This window comes from Haliotis cracherodii, unplaced genomic scaffold, assembly GCF_022045235.1.
Source record: "Haliotis cracherodii isolate W230 unplaced genomic scaffold, xgHalCrac1.p SCAF_1, whole genome shotgun sequence".
In the NCBI taxonomy this organism is placed as follows: Eukaryota; Metazoa; Mollusca; class Gastropoda; order Lepetellida; family Haliotidae; genus Haliotis; species Haliotis cracherodii.
This window is the reverse complement of record NW_027266264.1, coordinates 65,832,091-65,857,558: the sequence shown is the minus strand read 5'-3', so window position 1 is coordinate 65,857,558 and position 25,468 is coordinate 65,832,091. Positions and strand designations below refer to the sequence as shown.

Sequence of the window (25,468 nt, the reverse complement as noted above, 5' to 3'; positions counted from 1 at the left end):
ACACCGCCCTGTGTTGCTCCATCACGCCTGCACTGGGGCGACGTCGCCAACTGTTCCCTCTTGAGGTCAACTACTGTTTGTCCTACAAAACTATCGACGCCCCATGGTGCTCACTCAGGCTGCAGTACTCCGACGCTGCCCCAAATTACCACGGCCTGTGTCCTTGTGGGCCAGGACTAAAGTGTGCTCCTTCCGATGACCTTGATCCCAAACATTACCCGAAGGACCGTTATGGCAAATGTATGTCGGTATAATCCAAGAACGGGTTCATAGCAACTATTGGAAAACTTCCAAAACCATTCATAATGCCACCGAATGAATAAAATAAACCGATGTCTGCGAACAGTTGTATGAATTTAGCTTGTTAAGTTGAGGAAACTGCTCCAGTCATAATAATCCGATAAAGGCCTTACATGTTTTTGAATGCATTTTGTTCGACCTACCAACCAAACGTTTCCCTACCAAAATCCGTAAACCAAAACAGTAAGAAATCTGGCCTTATAGCCCATCCATGTCCAAAAGGTAATCTCGGTCAGCGTTGGAAGGAGTCCATATTGAAACTCGATCTTCCAGTTTCACTAGTTCAGGTGACTGTCACAGAACGTAACAACCTGGCTGCAGTCGTGACCTTTACATAAACGTTACTGGATATTATGTATAAACACAATTTTTATCAACCACAGAAAAGTTGTTCTCAAAACCCGCCATCATCCAAGAACGGATGGGTCGGTCAGTATATGTAGTTTACAGTGACACCACGCAATATCCCTACGCCATGGCTGCCCGAGGTACTATGTGGTTAACGGAATAAGCCGAGTGATCCCGATTGGACACCAGTGAGGTAAATCCATGATACTATTCTTCAGGGACAATCGCCGACCAGTAAAATCCTTGCAATAGTACCACCTTCCGCACTCACTGTTTCCATGTGAACATTGTCTATTTCACTTAGGGTTGGCCTTTGTAACGCCTTAAATATCTAACCTGCCACTTCACTGGTGCATACTCGACGTCTTTTATTATCAGGTTATATTTTGCCGTTTACGCCAAATGGAATCTGTTTCGTCGGATAACGGTAATTCTCTGACGTTGACGTTTTATATCGTGCCGCGAATACCTCTGAAGGCATTGGTCGATATTGTACGGCCGCTTCAAAGAACAACCGAATTACTGTTGTAATGATGTTCCTGTTATCTCATAATCTATTAATGTGGCCCAGTCGTCTAAGGCGCCGCGATTCGCTGTGCAGAGTTACCTCCCTTGGGCACGCCAGAAAACTATGATTATGGGTTCGAATCCCGGTTCGCTGCGATTATGGTTCTAGGCTTGTCAACACCATACCAGTGCTCGTGGGTTTCACCGAAGTGGTAAAAGTGGTAGTGGTAAACTTCGGGCTTTCATCCCACATTAAGCTGACACGCCGCGATATAACTGGAATACTGGTAAAAGCGGCGTTAAACCCAACTCACTCACTCATAATCTATAATTATAATCTATAATAGACCAAGTTTATGAAATCATGGAGGCGTTTGTGTGTTCCCCCTTTAAAGTGTCACGGAGAACGTATATATTTTGGCAAATCTCAATTTGATTTTTAATGACATTATAACAACAAAATACGTAAACTAACCCGACAAACATTCATCACAATGACAATCAATGCCAATGTTCACAAGTTTGCATGAAATATATAACGCTAGCGCAAGAGAATATTCAGTCTCGATTATCTGCCGAAGCAGATTCCATTGGACGTCAAAGGCAAAACAGCTGTGACAAATAGATGCATGGATCACTACAAAATCAAAACCAGGCTTTGATTCCCGTACAGTATATGAAGCCAACTGTTGGCATCCATTCATGACATCAACATTGCCGGAAACGGCGTAAGACCATACTCTAATACACAACAATGTATATGACAGTAAGAGGCGACCAATGGGATCCGGTAGTTAGGCTCGCTGACTTTGTTGATGATGGCATCTACTAGTATTCCAAATGCGTGGATCTATGTTCATGATGTCATTCACTGGATTGTCTGGCCCAGACTCGATTATTTACAGACCGCCGTCATATAGCTGGAATATTGCTGAGTCAGGCGTTAAACAAGAAAGTATACGACTAAATGGCCCGAAAAGAGAAATAATTTATGGTCTGAAACAATATGGACATGTTCCGTATTTCATCTCTCAAACTGACAAGCACAATAGAGAAGTCTTTTGCACTAGAACACATAACAGACAGATTCAGTTATATATAGCAGTTTATTTTACAGTTTAGCACTAGAATGCATTTAACAAGGTACGACTTACATTCACCACCAGCCCGGGCCGTACTATGTCGTGAAATGTCAGAAATCGGAATGAATAATCTTAGCTATTCGTCGCACGTTGCGAGTCATGGACTGTGCAAGGCATGCATTACATACGTTGTTATCATGGACTATAGCGGCAGTTAAACGAGTGATATAGTACACTTGGGTGAGATTGTTGTTAACCCGTATCATATACACATCATATATATTAACTTTGATATTTTATGATACAATAAACTATCAACCTCTGATAAATTAATAAACATTCAATGTTACGATAGCAGAATATCGTACAAAGGATTTGGGGTCGATATTTCTGGATGAAATCTACATGAAAGGTCTACATAACAAGACTGTGGAATGATTGACAGAGAACTGTGTACATATATTGAAAGTTGTTTAACCTTTTAGCAGTATACATGAATCACACAATGTGACAGTCTGAACAAACAAGTTACGTAAAATTACGATTACCAAAATTTTAAAAGATTTTCGATTTTTGTTGGACCACATAAAATAGCATTGTGTCCCCTCACCACCCGACACTAACGTTCTCGCAGACCTATTCCTAAACGGTTGATTTCTGGATGCTAATTTTTCACCCAATCCTATTTAAGAATGTTCCATGCATCAGTATTATATTAAAACATGATTGTGAATGATAATCAAAATAATGATGATGAAATAAAAAGGTAAAAGTGATCCGTCAACTTTACCAAAAACACATAACATTATTTCGTTTCACCATCATTGCAAATACCAGTTTTTGTGTGTGGTTGTTCCAATTTTCAATGGTGGTAGTGTACACTATGGTTATAACTCAAAGGGACCACTTTATCTTAGTGGTAGTAGTGATCGTAGTTCGTTATAGGCATATATACAGCATTCATACAGCAAATGGCCGGGGCCAAAAGACTAGTACGTTATATCTGTCAGTTCGTTTTAAGCGTGTTTGATATAATGCCGAACTTGTCCACATGCTCTATATAAACGTATTTCTGATGTCATTAACACGTATTTTGAAGCAGGAGAACATAAATATATTTACGGACGACTTAGTACTGACAGTTTCATTAGACAATGCGAACGCCCGTGAACCTGTCATCATCATAGTCATTTCTGTTGTTTCTGCTGTAAAGCCTGTCTCGGAATTCTTGCGCTCTCGGCCAAACACGGCGATTGTGACTCTCGCTCCTGCTCAACCTGTTCCCACTGTTCCTGGCGGCGAGAGTCCCGTGTTTATATTTATGGAGGTTTTGCATAGTTTTCAAATTCTGCTCAAAGATTGTCTGTAACAGTGGGACAGAGGTACGGGAAGGATTACGCAGCCTGCGTATTGTCTGATCACGCACGTGGTGCACGGTCTCATAATAATCCTGATCAGGAAGAGAAAGCTCATCTCCTGTAATGTTCGTGTCGCTAAACGTTGACGTAAACGCATCTTCGTTGTCGTCGTCATCATCACCGTAATCGGGGTCAGGTTCAAGATCCGGCTCCAGTGTCTGCAGCCGTCGTGTTTCGTTGATCACAAACCTGGCAAAGTCTTCTTCCGTGTGAGTCTTCTTCAGCCAATCTATTCTCGTACTTGACATGAGATGAAGGAAGGTCCCCCATCTGTGTATGAACATACTAGAGAACTGGAGTGCAAGGGCGATAGCGAACACTGACAGGAAGATAAGGGACAGAGGTTCATACTTGCTGATGATGTAGAACGTCTTGAGCTGTGCCTCCATTGTCTGCAGCTGCAGAGTTATGATGGTCCAGAGGAAGTTCAGCATTAGGTAGATGAAGACAACATTGTTCCTCAAGGACAACAAATCATCCTTGATCTTCTGTTTGTGCGATTTGTCCTCGTCTAAGGGGTGGAGATATTTCTTTAGGATGTATTTCCAAAACTCCGTTTCATCTTCATCAATGTGATCAACGCCACCATTGCCAAGCTTCTCATACTTCAGCCAGTAGGGGTTGTCAGGGTCGGGTTCCCAGCCGGATGGATGTTTCGGGACCTTCTCAGCCCTTACACTGTCTTGTCTGTCCGATTTTGTTTTATCTGTGTTCTTTTCCTCTTGTTTTTCTTCGTCTTTGTTGGCATTTTCCATCTCGTTCCTAAGACCCATTAAACCTTTGATGACATCTCTCAGCTCCTGAACCAAGGTCATGAGTCCGAGGATGCTGAAGAAGCTCTTACTCTTTTTCCTCTGTTTCTCCTCTTCTGCCTTGGCTGCAATTTCAGCCTCCTCCGGCGTCAACTTCTTCGGAACTTCGCGAGTTCCCCAGGACACGTTGTTCAAGTTGCACAGATAGAACACTGTTAGAAGAATGAAGGTTGAGGGGACCACCATGAAGTAGAGTGCGCCGTACACCAGACAGAAGAACTCTTGAGGATGAAGCAAACCGGCTATGATAAAGATGGCAGTTAATCCACTCAGAAACACAACATTCGGACTGTTGAAGTTCTCCGTAGCAATACTGATGATAGTTCCAACTGTAGCTATCATCATGACTACTGTGTATATAGCCGTCAGGACTGCAGCAGAACCAATCTGAATATTGCTCTTTTGTGTCATGCATATGAAGATGTACAACGCCACTGGTGCCATGGACAGAAGATATGACCACCAGACCCCGATACCCAGCACAGAGTGGTAGGATCCGGTGATCATCAGGATGACAGTGGAGGGTGCCAGGATGGTCGAGGCCATTAGGATGAACTGGTACAGGATGTAGGGACGGCTGATGTTGTCATTGAGTCTCACTGTGTCCTTCCAGGAAGACAGCAGGTCCATCATGTTGGCCAAAGTGGAAGGAGACCATCGTCTGCGCTGGTTGAAAAACTCGTTGAACGTTTCCGGGGCAAAGGTCAAGGCGTCAGCGCCTGCGCAGTAGTCAATACGGTGACCTTGTTGGAGAAGGAGGGTACAGAGCCATCGGTCTTCACCTGTGGGTATAATATGTTGTATTACTTTATCTTGAACCATGTATACGAACGCAAGTGTACGTGTTGTCTCTGTGATATTATTCTAGCACAATCATATATACATATCAGCATTATGCTTCGTCACTGACGAAGCTCCTTCATCATATAAAAGTATATTTTCACTATATTTGGGTTCCCTTTGTCCGAATATACTTGTGCATATATTGCATCGCAAAGATAAAATGTTTTTCTTACTTGAACAGGCCCAAATCCATCCAGATGTTGTAAATAGGAAGCACATAAAGAAACGTCCATTTCTCAGCTACTGGAAATTTCATTCATTTGTTTGTAATTTGTTTCCATCTCTGCCCATAAGAACAATTACACTGCCCTAATCTAACACATAATTTCAGTCAGTAAATAGAATTATACCTTGTTCAAACTGTATGTAGTGTCGAGCCTCGGTAGGTTTAGTAGTGTACATCTTCATCACGTTGTCATCCATGAGGGCAGATCCACGGAACAGACTGAAGCACCCAGGACAACACAGAACACACCCAAACACGTGTTCAGCCGCCTTCTGGAGCCAATGACCAATAGCGTACTCGAACTGTTGATACCACACCATAGGGCCTGGGGAGAAGACGGGGTGGTTAGTACACGATATGTAACATTATGTGAGAGTTACAGCTGGCCGACTTGTCGTGTCCGGGCCAGCTGGTTCGAATCCCGGATTTACCCCGATAAGGATGCTTCGGCGGACAACACCACGCATGCTTTGTTTGTATGTTGTTTAACGCTGCACTAAGCAATATTCAAGCTATATGCGGGCGGTCTGTAAATAATCAACCAAATCAGCGAGCCTGATCACCCGATCCCGTTAGTCGCCTCTTACGACAAGCATAGTCGCCTTTTACGGCAGGCATGGGTTGCTGAAGACCTGTTCTACCCCGGATCTTCTAGGGATCTGGGTGGATCACCATGCCATGCAGTGCTCGTGGATCTCATTTTAAAGGCACACGTTTACAACTTGTATCGATCTGGGCTTACCTACCACATTGAACTGATATGCCGTGATATAACTGGAAGACTGTTCTAAACGACGTTAACCCCTACTCACGCACTCGTTCAGTACAGTGAGTTGAGGTGGAATGGGGCAAAACCTCGCGCTGAAGATATTGCACTTATATTGCGACGTGCATGCAAGTCATCTTCCCGAGGCAAGAGAGTTAACTGACTATAAAAGTAAGTTTCCACCCTTGCCGAACTAGGCTGGTATTATGGAGTTAAATTCTGGCTGGACTAACGAGTCTATGCATAGTCCAATTAAAATCGCGCAACGAAATCGAAATCCGGTTCGTAAACTGCAGGATTTGCAAAGCATGTGCAACGCCAACAAATACAGATATTTTCCAAACATTTTTATGTTTTTAATAAAGGTGCTCGCGTGATTTGATGCACTTAGCGATGTAAGACCCGTTTTATCACAACATAGATCTTGATTCTCGATCAGATCATCTTGACTAGGCGCCATCGTCTTGTTTGAAATAAATGCAAGTCATGGAATCTGATTGGTCCACAGGAGAGGATTAGAATGGACATAACTGGTTATACCCACTGGTGGCGCTACGATCGAGCCCAGGAATTCCAGCCTAGCTCGGCAAGGGTGGAAACTGGACTTTTAAAGTCAGTTAACTCTCTTGCCTAGGGAAGATGATGCAAGTGTGTGTGGTCGTTTTCACTGGTTTGCACTACTGCCGGTTTTATAGTGCTAGTCCACTGAGATACCATGCCACAGTTTAACATGAATCCATCCTTGTTTTATCCCCTGAATATAGGACGCAGGGAGTCAACGACTATCATCTTTTAACTTGTTTGGTATGACGCGGGCATGACGATCGATCCACTGACCTTCCGTTCTCCGGACAGATCCATCCATTCGACCGCAGTAATTGTGATATGTTAGTCACGATATGAATGTGTTGCAATAGGTCTAGACGAGAGCAATTATCATTATGTGATCCATTACACCATAATAAAATAAATAAAATTTAGTAAGAGTTATTTCGTGTCATAAATTCTATGTAATTGAAACACTTAGTGAATTAAAAATCTGATGTGAGATTAACTACCTGATCCGATGGGGTGAATCCGTCCGCAGACTGCACCCACTTTCCTGTTTTTCTTCATTCTGTCAATCAAAAGTTTGACAGCTCCGGGTCTGAAATCGACATCCCCGTCCAGAGTAAGGATGTACGTGCTCTCCGCCTTCTGTAGAATCTGAAATACACATGGTTTACTGTACAGTCAAACCCCGTTAAACCGGACAGACCGTGAAATCTTCACTATTAACATGTTCTTGGATAAACGACTCTTCGGTAAGGAATCACGTTCCTCTGTATATGAGGCACTTCAACAGTAATCGGTCGTGAGGAGGTATTCTGATTAACGAGGTTTTACTGTATCATGACGAGTATCATTCTGTCGGACATACGTTCAAATGTGCAGTTAGAGTTAAAAACAAAATAATAGTAGCAATATATAAAGTACAATTGTAGGTAAAAGCAGCAATCATGATTGGACCGGTAATACATAAGACAGACAAACGGAGATAAGATATGACACTTTCGGTATCTTGGAAACTTAGGATTTACATTGGCTGGTAACGCAGATAACTGCTTTCGTCTGTGTCTCAACGAGAAACCAAACACGTCGGTGTAAGGGGTGATGCCAGGATCCGATCGTTAACAGTGATTTCTTGTTGGCCGACTGTGATATATTTCGCCTTCTGGAAATTGTTACAACTCAGTGTCCCTCCATATCTATTTTCATCACTATTTGGCCCTTTACGCCCAATTGTATCTGTTTCGGCAGATACTCGAGAATTATTATTCTCTGGCGGTGACGTTTATATTTACCAAAACGGATTCAAAGAATTTACGTCACGAAAAATACATCACAAAAAGGTGAGGACAACGTATTGATGTTCAATAACTGAATGATTTATACGCTATGTACAGAGAGTGTGTTAATGTAAAGAGTCTAGAAGGGACTTAACCACGTCACATCCCTTTACATACATTATTTTTTGGGTTCTATTTTATACCGCCATACATTTGCAGCAATAGACGACCCTCTACTATAAACATGCGGAAAACAATCAACATGTATCCAATATCTTACGCATAATAACACTGATTACAATAATATTAGCAAAACAAAGTCGTCGCAGAAATCCCACGTGTACGTTTATGTTTTCACGCAGTGTAACTGACCTTCTCGTATTTATCTGGGGGCATGCGCATGAGCAGAGTCTTCAGTGGGACTCCCTTTGGCTTCTTCTTCGACTTCTTCTTGTTGTTCTTCTTCCTGTTCCTCACGTGACCTTCCTCCTGTTTTCTCTCTTCCTCCATGTGTTCTTCCTCCATCTGTTTGTTGGCCCCCTTCCCCCCGAGGAGGCGGAAGCCCAGCAGGTAGTACAGATACATGCACTGGAACAACCAGGAGACGCAGGTGAAATCAAACACTACTAATATATTTCTGGCAAACAAAGTTTGGCCTAACATGTAAACTGTCATCCTGAAACTTAAAAAGCTTCGAAATAGTTTCGAAAATTATTAAAAGTCATATAATTATGAGTTATTAGTTCTCTTGTAATCTGTCATTTTGACATAGGAATTAAGTTATCAACAAACTGTCACATCATTGGCTATAAAGAAGGTGAGGTGAGGTGAAATGGGGCTTATCGTCGCGTCAAAGATTATTGTACTTATATAGCGACGTGCATGCATGCGTGCGTGTGTGTGTGTGTGTGTGTGTGTGTGTGTGTGTGTGTGTGTGTGTGTGTGTGTGTGTGTGTTTTGCTTGAATAATACCGTTTGTATTACGACCAGTCAATGTTTTATGTTTTAGCCCTTTAATGTCGAGTGCCAGGCAGGGTAAGTATCATCGTTTAACGTCTTTTTGTATGACACAGGTTCATGCAGTGTTTTGTGTTTATTTCAAAGCACGCAATGCGTCCATTATGTCTTACCTGTGACCATCTCTTCCTGTGCCTGATTTTGTTCTTGTTCTTGCAGTGGACAATCAGCTTGGTCTGTCCAGGCATTGTCCACACAAGACGCCCGCCATAGGGAGTGTTGACCTTCTCGGGGGACGGAATGGTGATCGGACCCTTCACTACAGACCTGGAACAGAGGGAAATATAGGTATATGGGTTCTGTCACTGTCAGACTGTTAGCGTTGATGGGGGTATATCTAGCGTTTAAACATTCAATAGGCTCGCTTTTGGTGACACAAGCTAGATTGGATTCCACACGAATTAATCGAGCCACATACCTTCCTACTTAGTGCGTCACACCCATTTACAAACACACTCCCCCACCCCCTGCTCCCTGCCCCCCTGCAACATGTTACCCTGCAACATGTTACCCTGCCCCCCTGCAACATGCCCCCCTGCAACATGTTACCCTGCCCCCCTGCAACATGCCACCCTGCCCCTGCCCCCTGCAACATGTTACTCTGCTCCCTGCCCCCCCCCCCCCCGCAACATGCCACCCTGCCACCCTGCTCCCCGCGCCCCTGCAACATGCCACCCTGCTCCCTGCCCCCCTAAAACATGTTACCCTGCCCCCCCTGCAACATGCCACCCTGCTCCCTGCCCACTGCCCCCTACCCCCTGCAACATGCCCCCCTGACCCCCTGCAACATGCCAACCTTCTCCCTTCCCCCATGCAACATGCCACCCTCCTCCCTGTTCCCCCCTACAACATGCCCCCCTGCCCCCCTGCAACATGTCACCCTGACCCCTGCCCCCCTGCAACATGCCACCCTGCAACACGTCACCCTGCCCCCCTGCACCATGTCACCCTGCCCCCCTGCAACATGCCACCTGCAACATGTCCCACTGCCCCCTGCCCCCCTGCAACATGTCACCCTGCCCCCTGCCACCCTGCAGCATGTCACCCTGCTCCCTGCTCCCCTGCAACATGCCACCCTGCCCCCTGCCACCCTGCACCATGCTTACTCCGCCCTTTCTTCCAACTGACCTTGCCGCATCCTCCATGACCTCCATCAACTGACACACGAAACTGTTGGGCACAAATTTGTCCTTCTCCTCATCCAGCTCGAAGGAATCATCAAAGATGACGTGAACTGCAAACGTACAACACATGTTCACCTTTCCAAGCACAATATGTTAGAATCCCATCACAGTGAGGAATAATGACGTATCATGGCTTACATGATAAAGTCAGAGGCGTACAATCGACTCTGCTAAATATTCTAACTTTTAGTGTATTTTAGGCACTGTTAATGAACAATTTGTTTTTTCATGTTATACATGTGTTTTTGCACCAGATATAAATCTTTTCCTCAAACAGGGGTCACGCGGTACATCGAATCAAGTTTACTGTTATAGATTTGAAACCTTTTATAAAATACAGTAAAGTACGGTCATAACGAACTCAAAGGGACTACTAATTTTAGTTCGTTATAACCGTAGTTCGTTATAAGCATATATACAGCATAACTACAGCAAACAGTCGGGACCAAAAAGTAAGTTCGTTCTATCCGTCAGTTCGTTATAAGCGTGTTCGTTATAACCGTAGTTTACTGTAAGTAATAACATCGCCTTCCCTACCCAGTTAGTTTGGCAAAATAAATTCATGGGAAACAAATTTAATTTCTTGACTGGCATTATGTTTGTGAAGACCAGTGGTAACTGGTCAAGAATATGTTAAAAATACAAAGTTATCTTGGCACGACAGCGTGAGGCACACAAAACAACTTTAAAATTTAGTTTGACATCGCGTGGTTTAAGCGATTAGAATACACCGTCCTCCGGACTAATATTATGATTGGCAGGTATCCTATTTAAGAAAGGTGCACCAACTGAGCCTTTGTTTGAGAAACCTAGACCTTTCCATCAATCACTGGATGCTCATGTATAATTGACAGCTATATACATCAGTGTGCGTGATACATACATAAATACAGGTGTGTTAGACACACATAACAACGTTTTTTTACCCTTTAACCGTGTAACCGCATAATTAATATAAAAAGAGCACTCAATGTCATATACAATCGTTTGATACTGTGAGCTTTCCCCACCAAAAATATCTTGTCCGTCGTAGATGAAATACGCTCATTTATGCCTAGGAGCACTCTATTATCCCAAATTGTTATTAATATTTGACGTCGTCACTTCCATGTGTAAAAAAAAAAATCAGTTTATATATAAAGCCATTTACATAGAGTATACCAAGATCCTGCACGCTATTAGGCACTTAAGAATATAATGGTTATTCAGTGCCGTAGCCAGCCGGGCGGGTGGTGTGTGTGTGTGTGTGTGTGGGGGGGGGGGGGGGGGGGGGTTAATAGATGACAGCTTTATTTGAATCATGAAAATACAAGTTGGGGACAAGTGATACTTGTACAAATATTTGTTAAAGTTAACTACAGCCTTGTTATGAGCTATTTATATCCATAGGAGATAGCAAGGGCGAAGTCAGTATCAAGCTGGCTGAACACAAACCTAGTTAGTTATTAGTTTTAGTCGCCCGTCATACAACTTTGTGAAGAATTAAGCACGACTCACGGTCAAATTATTCTGTGATTCTTAGTTAAAAGAGAGCAACGGTGAAGTATTACAGAATTACTGTTGACAGCAAATATTTCAGTTTTGAAGGCTGCTGGGTTCACCCGTCCAATTGTATCGATGTGTTCGTTCAACTATGGATGTAAGATGCAAAGATAACCACTTTATATCGCGACGAGATATTTCTAGAATCCTGTTTAGAGCGGTGGAGAATCCTACTCACTCAAATAATTATTTTCACATATATTTTCACGGTTTTTTCCACTACAGAGCGCTGGACATGTCGTGTCAGTTACCCACAAAAGATCTACACTCGCCTCAATCCTCCAGATGCTCTCAGATCCATACACAGAGGAAGCAATACTTGGTCTGGTAAACTATCGTAAAAGACGTGGAAAAAGGTTTCCATTTTTTCTCCAATGAGAGTACGAAAGACATTTTCAAAATTGGCCGCCATGTCACAACGTGCGGCATGATCTGGCGGTGTAGGGAACGCTGTGTAATTATATATCACAACTGCGTTCTGCTCGGGGTATTGTATGTACGTCGGAAGCCGAACTACTTTCTACTCACTCTCGAGGTCGAAGTAATCCGGGTCTCGAATATGGAACTGTTGCTGGGCGAGTTTGCTGGCACAGTGCATGTAGTCAAGTCTGGAAGACATACGTGAATATTAGTGTCAGCACAGTGCATGTAGTCAAGTCTGGAACACATACGTGAATATTAGTGTCAGCACTGCCAATGAATATCCAGAATCATAACATACATAATTAAAACCAGCAGGGCGATTAAAGATCTGACCATCTAAAAGGGTTACATGTAGCCAAAGCACCGTAACACGCTGTGGCTGCCAGCATCAGCTGGACGTGTGTTCGAGTCCAAGATATTGACCCTTGGCCTGTCAGCACCTTCCCCGCGTCCTTAGGTTTGATCAAAGTGGTAAAAGTCTACTAAAAGGTACTTTGATGTTACCGTTACCGATATACGTTTTAATGCTGCATTAAGCATTATTCTCCACTCACCCACGCTCAATCCTTAACATAAGAACTCTCACAAACTCAACATTAATTCTGATGTTGCATAGTTAATGCGAAGTCGGATATAACGACACTTCGATAATGAAACAAATTCATTCTATCATCGAGGCCTCGAAAGTCATTGTTTATATAGAATTCCAGATAAAAAGGCCAACATAATATAAGTGACCCTGTTTTTTGTCATGAAGTGCTGGGCGGTGCCGAAGACCTGGCTTCGATTCCCCAGATGGGTATGATATGTGAAGCCTATTACTAGTGTCCTCCTCCGTGATATTGCTAAAAGCGGCGTAAAACCATACTGCCTCACATGCTGGGGTTCAACACTACACCTACCGAAACAGAGATTTCAGCAGCTGGGTCATCTCCTGTCGCGTCTCATGCCACATCGTAGCACAGACATACACCATCGGCGTAACGTAGTCGTCCACGTCCACCTTCCCACCCTCCCCTGCAAGACGCTGACTGCTGCGAACCTCTTTGTCGTTGCAGCGTCGTCGCATCGTGAGGTTGAAATCGGGGAAAATTCCGTCGTAGTGGGGTGTAACAAAGAGCCTGTCATAAAAGAATGCAAAACATCACGTTCTATTTAGTAAAATACATGTACATCACTACTTTTATGTATATTCGCCATTGTCATGCTGCATCATGAATTCTTACTACACTGCAACATGCATACACATATGTTAAACCGTAAGCACAGTGATTACTTGGAAACACGTGCACAGCAATTTTCTGTGCAGAGTTGTTTCCCTTAGGCGTGCCAGTTTCTAGGTTTCACCAAGTTGGTAAACACCTTAATCCCGCATAACTTCGGCCTTTATTCCAACATCAAGCTGACACGCCGTGATGTGACTGAAATATTCCTCAAAGCGTAAATCACAACTCACACGTACTTACTTTTCAATCTTAGCCATTCTTTCACATTCGGGGAACCAGACATGAGAGACGATGAAACAGTAGGAAATCCACAGTAGTCCTGCACATCCTAAAGGAATGTAAAGTGCCATGTCCTTAAACTCCTCCGGGAAACACCACGCGCCAACGTGCCAGTTACTTGGGAGGAAGTGAAAGCGGTACTGGAGATACACTAGCATCAGGCTTATAGGCGTCGAGAGAAGAAGAGGAAGAGCGAACGCCGTCTTCTGCATGTGCAACTTGCACGCCATCCCAGCCAGATACGTGACGACGATGCCAGAACCAATCTGAAGATACATCAAGCTGTAGGAAGTCAGGTGGTGAATAGATTTGTCCTCCACATCCTCTTCAGTTATTGGGAGAACAAAGTTGCCTTTCGTTAGGAATCTAGCCAGAAGAATAGCGAGACCGATCTTCAGAGGGCCCACAAGGAAATAGGTTGTCTCACGAACCTCATGAAGCACAGATCGCCATTGTTTGAAGGAGACCTTGACCTTTCCAAATATTGACCAGTCACCACAAAGAAAGTTTTCCCACCATCCAATTGACACCAACACGAGGCTCACAGGAAGTTGCCAGTCAAATTGTGTGAATATGACCTCAGTTTGTTTGCTGTCTTCATCATTATCGCCGTTTATTTCAATGTTTTTGCCATCGTTTATAAAGGTAGTCATCGTGAAGAAACACACTGCTCCGAATTGTGTCACAAAGGCTATTACGGCACAGAAAATTTTCAGACAGTCCCATACTTCAGGCTTGAGTTTTTTCTCTGTTATTATGACATTAAGAAGACTCGGAATCTGGAACATGGCGAACGTCAGGATAATCCCCCAAAAGAAGTTTGTGTTGGGAAGTACTTTGAACACAAACAAGCTGTAGCCATAGGTCTGTAGAAGCTCTAGTATTGTGACCTTAAAATAAAAAATATGTTATGATGAAACCATTAACACAGAAAGTCTTCATTATGTCCTAAACTTCCATAATTAAATGTCAAGATTTTCGACCATTCATTTCTGCCAAACGAAACGAGTGAAAAAGAATCCAAACAAACTGGAAACACCAACTCGAACAATGGCTTAATTCAAAGAAGATTCAATCAAAATTTTCAAATTAAATTACAGAGTGACTTCTTCACTTTCTTTATATCAGTTAGTTGCAATTGGACTTCAGTGGCTTGTGACAACTCTCAAATCCATAAAGCAGATGCTGACTTACAATGAAGACAGTTTTTATCGAGGGCCAGTCCTTTCCTCCAAAAAGTATCTTCATGAACGCCATGAACCAGTTCCAGGCTATAGGAACACACATGCAGAAGAGGAGGATGACCATGCTTTCCCCTCGCCGATCCATGTCTTTCTGTGAACACACGCCATATATTTGTAAACATCAACGCAGATAGTTCAACGCATTTCAGATTTTAGATATCATAATAAGCTTCATTTACCATTAAACGCTTTCTTAAAGTTTGATTAAATTCATTTTTGAAACCTATTTCACACGGTTTGTAACTTCTACATAAACCAATATATCATGAGACTGGCAGTGTGAAATGTTTCTTCTTGAAAACCATCCGCCGAGGAACAATAGGCAATTTAATATCATCAAATGCACCACTTTAGGTAGATGATGCGGTTTATGTTATAACTACAGAATGGAGCGACAGTTGCCAGGTGACCTACATCTCTGATGCCGGATGTGATGAGGAGCAGGGACAATCTACTGGACACTGTCCCTCCCAGGATGCATGTCACCAGAAGGAGGTACAGGAATAACCGGATCACCTTCAGGATGTTATTGAATATGGAGTCATTGTCCTCGAAATCTCGTTCTGATACCTGGAAGACGTCATACGGTCGCCTGAAGTGGAAACGTAAGAGGACAATAAATATCGGGAACATATATATGTCATCTGTATAAAAAGACCGCGCGAAAGTACCACTACTTCTTAATTTTCATGTTTTCATCATGGTGAATATAGATTGAGTGAGAATGTTGTTTTACGCCACAGTCAGCAATATTCGGATATAATGCCGGATCAGCAAACTGAACAACAGAATGCGCAACGATCCACGCCGTCGGGTCACTTTGACCCATAACCAGCGGACACTCGATTCCATTATGGTCAGTTTCTGTGACCAACGTTGGTACATTTGCCCCTGAGATCACTCGGGACAGCGAGAAGGGCCCAAGCTCCAAATAATGCACGGGTCCTTGGGTTTCCCCACGTTTAGGTTCACCCGGGTTCGTGGCAGTACCCGTTGGGCAGTGCTGACCACAGTATGTAATCCAATCAGATACACGCTAACAACAACAAGATCAGAGTCTCACCAGAGATCATCCTCGTCCTCCTTTTCAGACTCCACAGACTCGTCTTCACATGTAACCTCTGGGTCAGGGAGAGGTTCCTTGGCGTTCCCATCTTCCCCGATCCTGTGTTCCCCATCAGTTGCACTCTTCACCTCCCCGATACTGTTGTACAGACTCTGCGCATCCGTCCCCACCATGGACACGCTTTCACTCAGCTCCTGTTCCAGGGTCTCGGTCACAGAGAGTCGTCTACTGTCTGTGTCACATGCAGACAGATTGTCGGGGAACAATTTACGGTCTAGGGAGCCCCCAACGAGATCTCCCGAGATGTTGGCCATTGTCATCCTCCGTTTGGAGAATTCCGGAGTGGGATAAACATTGAGAAGATTTGGAACGGACATCCTCTTCCCTCGGTTAGCCTCCATGATGGTGTGAATGGTGTCCGAGGAGGCATTACCGCTGTCCAACGAGCCGAGGGTGGAGTGATAGTAGTCTGGCTCGGTTGTGCCTTCGCTCATCACCGTCAGCAAGGATGCTTGGGACTGTCGGCGAAACTCTCGCTCTTTGATCTGGTGAATCCAAAAACAAAATTATGTTGTATCCAGTAAGATGAAGATTAATTAAAATGAACTCGAGTGGCACTTATTTCCGCTTAATAACTCCTCGTCACATTCGGTTTGATCAATCAAAAATCGTATCGTATTTAAACCTGGACCCGCCATGTATTATTACCCCTATGATTATACTCCGCTCGTCACCCAGCCAGCCAATAGACACATACTGGGAAAGGTTATGAAGGGAACAACATCTGTAACCATGATACTCCAAGGGTGCCCGGGTGGCCCAGTCGTCTAAGGCGCCGCGATTCGCTGTGAAGAGTTGCGTCTCTTGGGTACGCCAGAAACCTACGATTGCTGGTTCGAATCCCGGTTCGCCACGATTATGTTTCTAGGTTTGTTAGCACCATACCCGTGCTCGTGGGTTTCACAGAAGTGGTAAACGTCTGAGACCTGCATCACTTCGGGCGTTCCTCCCACATTAAGCTGACACGCCGTGTTATAACTGGAATACTGTTAAAAGACCTACTCATGTTACTCCACGCAGTAAACGTACACACTTGGTACGGGTCATCAATATGATTACATCCATTGTATGCCACTAACACAAAGAATATTCCCCATCGCACTGCAGAAATAAGCGGAATTAAATAACCCTTTACTTACTATGGTTCAACGAAACGCAGGGCCCAAATTCTCATGTAAACTCCGTGATACATTTCACTCCTCTCGGCAACACATTCAGAGAAAAAGTATTTGTCGATGTGGATTTTATGGACAAAAGTTAGTCCTGACTGATATGTCCCCCAGGCGATGGAAAGAAACCATGCATTCTGTCGTAGTCAAATGTATTTAGCCATAAGCGCTACACGAATAACCCATATATATGAGCAAGGGGCACACCTATAGATGGCGTGCAATGTCATGACAATATGACAATGTTACAAATACTGTACAATTATTGTCTATCGTTTAACGATGTTTGATTACTCTGATTTTCTCATTGTAAGGGTGTCAAAATTATTTCTGTATATGAAATAAGATAGAAAGTAATGCGTCATGGAAATCACGGAAATTCGCGGGTTATGTTGACACGAAGCGAGCATAAATCAAATGACGAATACATGGTGCTGAAGTCTACATTCCCTTATATATCTAGGGGGTATGAGTGTGATTGGCTGCGACAGCTATATATTACCACATTCGTTGTGGCTCTCTATTGGTTAAACAATACGTACTGTAACAATGTGTTACAACTGTTTATATTAAATATAATAGCTGTAGGTTAAATAATGTCATTTTTAGTAAACTTAATTTGACGTTTAACAATACTTTTCAAAAAGTAAAATAATGGGTATACTGTATCTCATTGGCTAACAAACCAATAAACGGTTTTCATTTTATATTCCTGAAACTGAAAAAGTGAAACTATGTCCAAGATAGGCATAAGAAAAAATATTGTCATAGGTGTTAAAATCGAAAATTTACCCACATAGAGCTAAACGAATTGTCAATTAATATTAATTAAGGATAAAACAAATTACATACCTTAAGAAATATTCTGAAATATACATCAACGTGATAAGGAAGTCCGTTTACACCTTCAGTCCTTTTTGATTTAACAGTGACGTGAAGGTTTCATGGCAATTTAACGACGCTGATGCATAAAAAAGTTTGTGAAAACTTGTAAGTGTTGCAGACAACTGACAGTAATGAATTACCCCACGTGACCTACCTTTTCCTTGAGAGCAGCCTCAAGCTGTTCCTTATGCCACATTTTCAGGAAAAGCTGCAAGAAATAAAAGACAACTGAAGCTTTTGGAAAAGCATCCTTCCATCCTATAACCTTTACCCGTGTCTCGGTTGTGAATGGTTCTGATCATAACAAGATACTGATTTAGTGCTTTTCGGAAACAGCTTGTGTCATCACTGATTTTCAGTGATCCATTCATATAGTTATCTGTTATCTAGGAATCTGTTTCATCGGATAATCGAGATTGGTTAGTCTCTGGCGTTGACGTTTTATATTCATGTAGGCATGTAAACACCAAACCCATTTAAGACATCACAATAATGACATTCATATATACGATGATTAGAACTTTCAGTGATCATAATCATGTTCAATGATAAATGATTACACACGTTAATGGGATACTTCTACTAATTCAGTTACGTATCATTCTCTGATCTTCGGACAAATCCATTTACCTAATAACAATTGTCATTGCATCAAGGCATAACGAGTGGGTTCCGAGACTTGTGGCTACACTATATAATACGTAATGTTCTGATTGTATGATGTCATCAAAGACTGGGTCAGTCGGTTTGACCGGGATGTCAGGTCAGTCCATGTTTATGTCCAGTGGTAGTATGTAGGATGATCAGTCATACACTCGAGTCATTAACATGTCCGTTCCGTCTCGGTGCACCACTAATTGATAATGGACAGTGGCTCAAGCCGATGTCTGTCTCGGAATGTACATGTACCCGTGAACCATCATATCTGAATGTTTAATGAGTACTGAAATGCCGTGTCCTGTGCCATCAGTGTGGAATTTATTTATCAAGTCTAGATCAAACTAAACCAAGTCTAGTTTCCTTGATTCCACAACAGAAGAAGAGGAATGGTTCTTTCGAAGAAAACAAATATAATTATTTTGAAGAAATGTTTTCATTGACAAAAAGTTGGTCAATGAAATGCCTGACGGTACAGACACAAGTACATCATTCAAGCAGGGTATCCTAAAGGTACTTGTACATGTACCAAACCGTTGCAATAAGAAAAAAAATATACTTTGAACTCCATGTCAATCTTGTCTCCAGTTCCAACCATGTATTATGTCACGGTGTGTCAGTCCGAAGTGGTGCATGTTTAAATGTTTACCGCTTAGGTGAAACCATCAACCACGAGTATGGTGCTGACAAACCAAGAAACGTGATCACATATAAGGGCCACTTAAAATTGTGTGCGTATTTAACAAATGTGTAGAATCATGTGTCATAAAATGAGAGGAATAAGCATATAGAAACTGAACGGAGACATTTAATAAAAGATATGTACCTTTCAGTGTGTGTTTAGAAATGAAACTGAATATTTGTCACCACAGATGAAACATAGCAGTTAAGGATTTTTTTCAAATATATTGAAGAGGGCTTTTGTAGCGTAACAATTATGAACTAAATCAGAATCGATTATTTCAAGTTTATCAAATTTATATATTTGAATTGTCCCATTATTTAAAAAGAAGACTATGTAAAATGCTCTGAGCGTATTTTTATACATTACATATTTAAGAGAAACTAATTGCAGGTAAAGTATGTAATTGCTGTTTACAAATAATGTCCACATTTAATACGTGGCTATGTCTAAAAACAGTCCTAAAACATTTACACACCAGTTATTACATGTACCATAAATATGTAGCAATTCAAATTAAAGTGAGCCGTATTTATAACAATTTTACTTATATTCGACTTTTTAATAATGATTAACTAATTTAACTTAAATCGAACTCTTCCAATATTCAATATTCACGAGTGTGAAATATACATAAAGTAACCGCTTGCATAGTCAACTCAATGTTTGCACTGTGTGACATTGCCAATGTGACGTCGACGTTAACGTTTACTCCCCAACTGTAGAACTTTATAAATATATGAATCGGGGCTTATTAAATATAAAACCGCACCTCCAGAGATAAACCATTATCGATTATCCGCCCAAACAGATTCCTTTGGGGGTAAAAGGAAAAATAGTGGTGAAAATTATTTGAATGGATCACACACAGGTTACTAATGAAAACTATTTACTTTACCTTCAAGGTAATTATACTCTGTTTCTCTGTCACATGAAACAAAGTAGGAACGCCAAATTGGCCGTACCTACCTTCGACCTTCCTTGTCTGTAGTCACGCACATGCACGGCTCTCAGTATGTCCTTACAGCGAGATGGGAAATCAGCATCGTAGTTCACTTCATCACATATACCAGAGAACCTGTCATGCAGCGAAATGTACACCTTCCATCAGAGACATGCATACAACTACTACCCGCACAGACAGCGGAGTGGTCTACTTATACTGATATGTACATGGTGGTTATCTGACTACTCCCTTAAATTACAATTAGTCAAGTGGCCAAATTCTGTCATGGAGAACATTGACTGTTCCACGTCAGACATATGCCAACAACCAATACCTAAATATGTAGTCAGCGTTTCATGATTTATTCAGTGCTAAATGAGGTTTGACATGAAGACTTGGTGTAGTTAACATACATTATATTGTCAAATTGTGTAAAATAGAACTAAATATAAAATATCGAGAGCACCCACGCCTACAGAGGGATGGTGGCATTTAAGTTGAGAAAATAATATGATTATTATTTAATGTAATATATCTTTGCTTTGTATATTTATCGTCACCTGTTATACATCTAGATTATGGATTGTTTGGGGCGGTCGGGTAGCCTAGTGGTTAAAGCGTTCGCTCGTCACGCCGAAGACCCGGGTTCGATTCCCGACATGGGTACAATGTGTGAAGCCCATTTCTGGTGTCCCCCGCCGTGATATTGCTGGAATATTGCTAAAAGCGGCGTAAAACCATACTCACTCACTATGGATTGTTTAATTAATACGTCTGACCATACTTGTAATATACTCTGAAACCTCGATTACCCGGACCGTATCGTTCAACTGAATTTGTCCGTATTGACAAATCACGGATTAACAGAGCAATGTTCCTTGTCGTACATGTAAATGATCACGACAGTCATCGCCCGGAAGGCAGAAAGTCCGGGTTAGCGAGGTCCAGTTATCGGGGTCAGTCAGTTTGTCTGCACTATCAAGATAGAATCATATTGGATCAATGGCTTTACCTCTCAGTGAGCTGTTATATACTGCTACCGGCGACATATGCTGTATATGATAGTCGTACCATATGTAAGAGCATTATATCAGCAGTGACGATCATTGTTCATCGCCCACTCGACGTCATACAGACACAAAAAGATTTTACCAAAGGTATTCTAAGGTGAGGTAACATGTCCTAACACCACCCCCGCCAGTTATATATAAACATATAAACATATTGCCTAGAACATGAGTGCAAATGTTGAGTGTTTCGTTTTGTATGACTCATCTACCGGAATGTGTACGATCCTTAATATCCGCCAATAAACTCACCGCTACAAAGAACAATGCTAGGACATCGTCACTCAAAAGAGTAGTATTTATTTTCTTTAACACATGGGAGCGACCATGCGCCCTGTTACCGTGGGTGTCTTGTAGCGAGAGTCACGCTTTTTGTTGATAAACGATAACAGACAAAAATGGTGAAAGATGTACACTTTTCGCCATCTGTAGCTATGGTTAGGCGCGTCACGTGACGTCTGTGGTGGGTCAGTGTCCAGATGGGCCGTTATGACGTAGGTTACCCACGATTATCTTGTTACACGTCATAGTTTTACACATTTTGGGTTTATAATATATTAAGACGAGCGAAACGTTTACGTTTTACATTAGGATATACATTTAAATGTATGTTGACCAAATATAAACAAAGGGCGTTTTGGTTCATTTTGGACGTAAACACGTTACGGTATTTGATACAGATCTAGATATGACTTCAGAAAAAAACGAAAAACTTTCTGACAATACTTGGCAGAAACTTATGAACATGTGCTTGATCAAAATGCCTTATTTATATTGCAGTATTGCATTAATTCCATGCTTTATGTGAATATTTTAAATGAACTATCAGCTTCGTCTTTTTGATGTGATCTTAAGTACTCGAGGTACGTTGCGTTATATCGATATGCGTCGTGGCTGCAGACTACACGCTGAAACACTGCAAGTCCAAAACACAACTATGATACCCGTATCAGATACATCACCACCGAATAAATATTTCTTGTTTGTGTCATTTTAGCCACCATCAAACACGGGTGTCTACTTTCTTTTTCTCGGTGCTTTAGTACCGTACATATATAAATATCTGCTAATATATTTAACAAAAGGTGCTACAGGTAAGCCTGCGATAATCAGTTGAGATCTTTGTCCAGAGAATGTTACAAATGTTTCTCTTATCAATATACAGTAAACTACGGTTATAACGAACTCAAAGGGACCACTAATTTTAGTTCGTTATATTCGTAGTTCGTTATATGCATACACACAGCATATAAACAGCAAATGGATAGGGCAAAAAGACTCAGTTCGTTATAGGCGTGTTCGTTATAAACGTAGTTTATTGTATTTTTAATGAGATGAGCGCAACTTAAGCATACATTATTTCTTAATATTTGATTGGAATTAGGTCGCGTGTTAAACCATTTTCAGAAAACTATGACATCTATAAAGTGAAACTTCACTGACTATAAAAATAACGGATAACAAGATATTCAGCACGATGCCAACACCCTCCACATATGAATACTCACTTAAATAATGGTTTGTTACTTTTGTTTTGTGGACACTCCATGAATCACGTCCCTGTGTCCGTGTATGTGACAGACCACACACGCCTAGTGCCTGGGCCGCCCCGGGGGTACTATTTAAACCCTCATTGTATCCTTTACGGATATGAGGACCAGCTACATCATCATCCGACTATACCTTACGTCCAGTACAGGACATTTCAGATTTTCCAACCCACACAATTGTAGAGTGACTCACACAAATCAACAAATATGTTACGTTGTTTCCCTGTACAAACGTTAAAGTTATTTTGGTCATATTCTCATTTGCATAGCAGCACATAACTTAAACGTATAACGTTTGTATGTATAAATGTATTAATAATAATAATTGTGTATCGGTGAGTTTTGAAGATGCGATACATTCAATAGAGAATTTACATTTACAAGCATGATTGTGATGATTGTAATACTAATATTTAGATTAAATTTGAACAACCCTTTAGTCAAATGTGACATGCACCAGCTGGTTATGATGAAACTGAACAGAAGTCGGGGAATAGGGGTCTTTAACTTAAACATTTCCAGACAATCTTCCAGGGCAAGATCTTACGGAAGCGAAAAAGGGGCCACGGTGATTTTTTTTGGGTAAGTATCTCCTACGTAGGACTTATTATCTCCTACGTAGGACTTACTATCTCCTACGTAGGACCTATTATCTCCTACGTAGGACTTACTATCTCATACTTAGGACTTGCTATCTCGTACTTAGGACTTACTATCTCATACTTAGGACTTACTATCTCTTACGTAGGACTTAGTATGGCCCTAGAATCACTATCTCCTACGTACGACTTAGTATCTCCTACGTAGGACTTATTATCTCCCACTTAAAACTGCCTATCTCCTACGTTGGAGATTCTAAGTCCTACGTAGGAGATAGTAAATCCTACGCAGGACATGGTAAGTCCTTCGTAGGAGATACTAAGTCCTACGTAGGAGATACTAAGTCCTACGTAGGAGTTAGTAAGATCTAAGTAGGAGATACTAAGTCCTACGTAGAAGATAATTAGACAAAAAACATTTCACCGTGGCCCTACTAAGCTTCCGTAAGATCTTCATGTAAATGTGGGCATGTAATATATTCCACACATTTTTATGCATGAACAAATTCATTCGTCACTTAGTCAATCCCAATGCAATTATTCATCCAAAGCATAAGATAAATAGCTTTGGGTGACTGACGTTTACACGGAACATTTCGTACATTTGTTTAAACCTCTGACCCTGAATTAAGTTTTGTTTCAACTTCGAATACAAAAAAGTTTGATACCGTGATATATATTATAGAACACGGTCAATTACAAAATGGCTTTAACATTGATATTACATTCATATAAATAACTAATATCGGATGTATTTCAAGGACTGCGTTCTCATTCACATATAAGATACTTCATTTAGAAAAGAAAGAAGACGCTGAACTATACTAAGATAATATGCAGGTACACATCAGAAACCGATGTAAATACTAGTGTATAGACCAGATAATCCAGTGATTGATATCATGAGCATATCTGTCCTCGCAATTGGGAATGGTTAACATGGGTCAACCAAGTCAGTGAGTCTGATCACCCAATCCCGTTAGTCGCCTTTAATGACAAGCGTGGGTTGCTGAAGACCAGTTCTAACCCGGATCTTCCGTGTGATGTGTTGTTGTGTGTATATGTGTATGACATTTGTGAAGGTCATGAAGTTAGTGAAGGTTGATGACATCCTATGTACATCCATTACAATGAATCTTTGTTAGAATAAATGACACTTACCTTTCGGCGAAATCCTCATATCGAACTCTGATTGGATAGCCGTCCCTACGAAGCTGTGCAATCTCCATCAAACCGTTGCATAGCAACTGTCTACGGACCAGTGTTATGTCAAACTTGGCTGGAGAGAGGTTTTTGTTGGGCTTGAGGCATCTGTAGATTTAACATTTAATTTAATGGTTTGTATGTCACACAATGCATGTCATGCGACGGTACATACGTCTATTGAAGTTTATTAAAAAGGGTATTTTCAGAAAATATGCAACTAGTTATGTTTTACCTGACAAACAGCGGCTGGGCTTGAGACAGTTTAGCCATCAAATCTGACAAGGACCTCTGCAAATAGAAGTAATAAATGACATTTCATTTGATACGATATTAATATATAAAGTATACATGCACATATAATTAACTATCACATCAGTTGTCACAACATAATAAAAATCCATTTCTGGATGTTTTTGGTCATAATTCCATGCTTGCGGTAAAAGGCGACTATACTTGTCGTAAGAGGAGACTAACGGGATAGGGTGGTAAAGCTCGCTGACTTGGCTGAAGCATGTCGTCGATCCTAATTGCGTGG

The 25,468-nt window shown here is 41.6% G+C and overlaps 1 protein-coding gene across 1 annotated transcript in view; it reads right to left on the bottom strand.

The window, feature by feature from the left end:
* Positions 1 to 3,384: 3,384 nt before the first annotated feature.
* The window catches only part of LOC139467391 (uncharacterized), a 35,548-nt gene continuing 13,464 nt past the window's right edge, over positions 3,385 to 25,468 (bottom strand). Inside the window, exons 14-29 of the mRNA XM_071248932.1 lie at positions 25,166 to 25,221; positions 24,889 to 25,038; positions 20,535 to 20,643; positions 18,381 to 18,434; positions 16,110 to 16,657; positions 15,461 to 15,638; positions 14,997 to 15,137; positions 13,764 to 14,692; positions 13,200 to 13,418; positions 12,403 to 12,482; positions 10,277 to 10,382; positions 9,262 to 9,415; positions 8,504 to 8,719; positions 7,361 to 7,508; positions 5,661 to 5,861; positions 3,385 to 5,249 (exon numbers count right to left, since the gene is read on the bottom strand). Coding sequence (XP_071105033.1) covers positions 3,385 to 5,249; positions 5,661 to 5,861; positions 7,361 to 7,508; positions 8,504 to 8,719; positions 9,262 to 9,415; positions 10,277 to 10,382; positions 12,403 to 12,482; positions 13,200 to 13,418; positions 13,764 to 14,692; positions 14,997 to 15,137; positions 15,461 to 15,638; positions 16,110 to 16,657; positions 18,381 to 18,434; positions 20,535 to 20,643; positions 24,889 to 25,038; positions 25,166 to 25,221 — 5,154 coding nt within the window. The remainder of the gene's footprint in view (positions 5,250 to 5,660; positions 5,862 to 7,360; positions 7,509 to 8,503; positions 8,720 to 9,261; positions 9,416 to 10,276; positions 10,383 to 12,402; positions 12,483 to 13,199; positions 13,419 to 13,763; positions 14,693 to 14,996; positions 15,138 to 15,460; positions 15,639 to 16,109; positions 16,658 to 18,380; positions 18,435 to 20,534; positions 20,644 to 24,888; positions 25,039 to 25,165; positions 25,222 to 25,468) is intronic.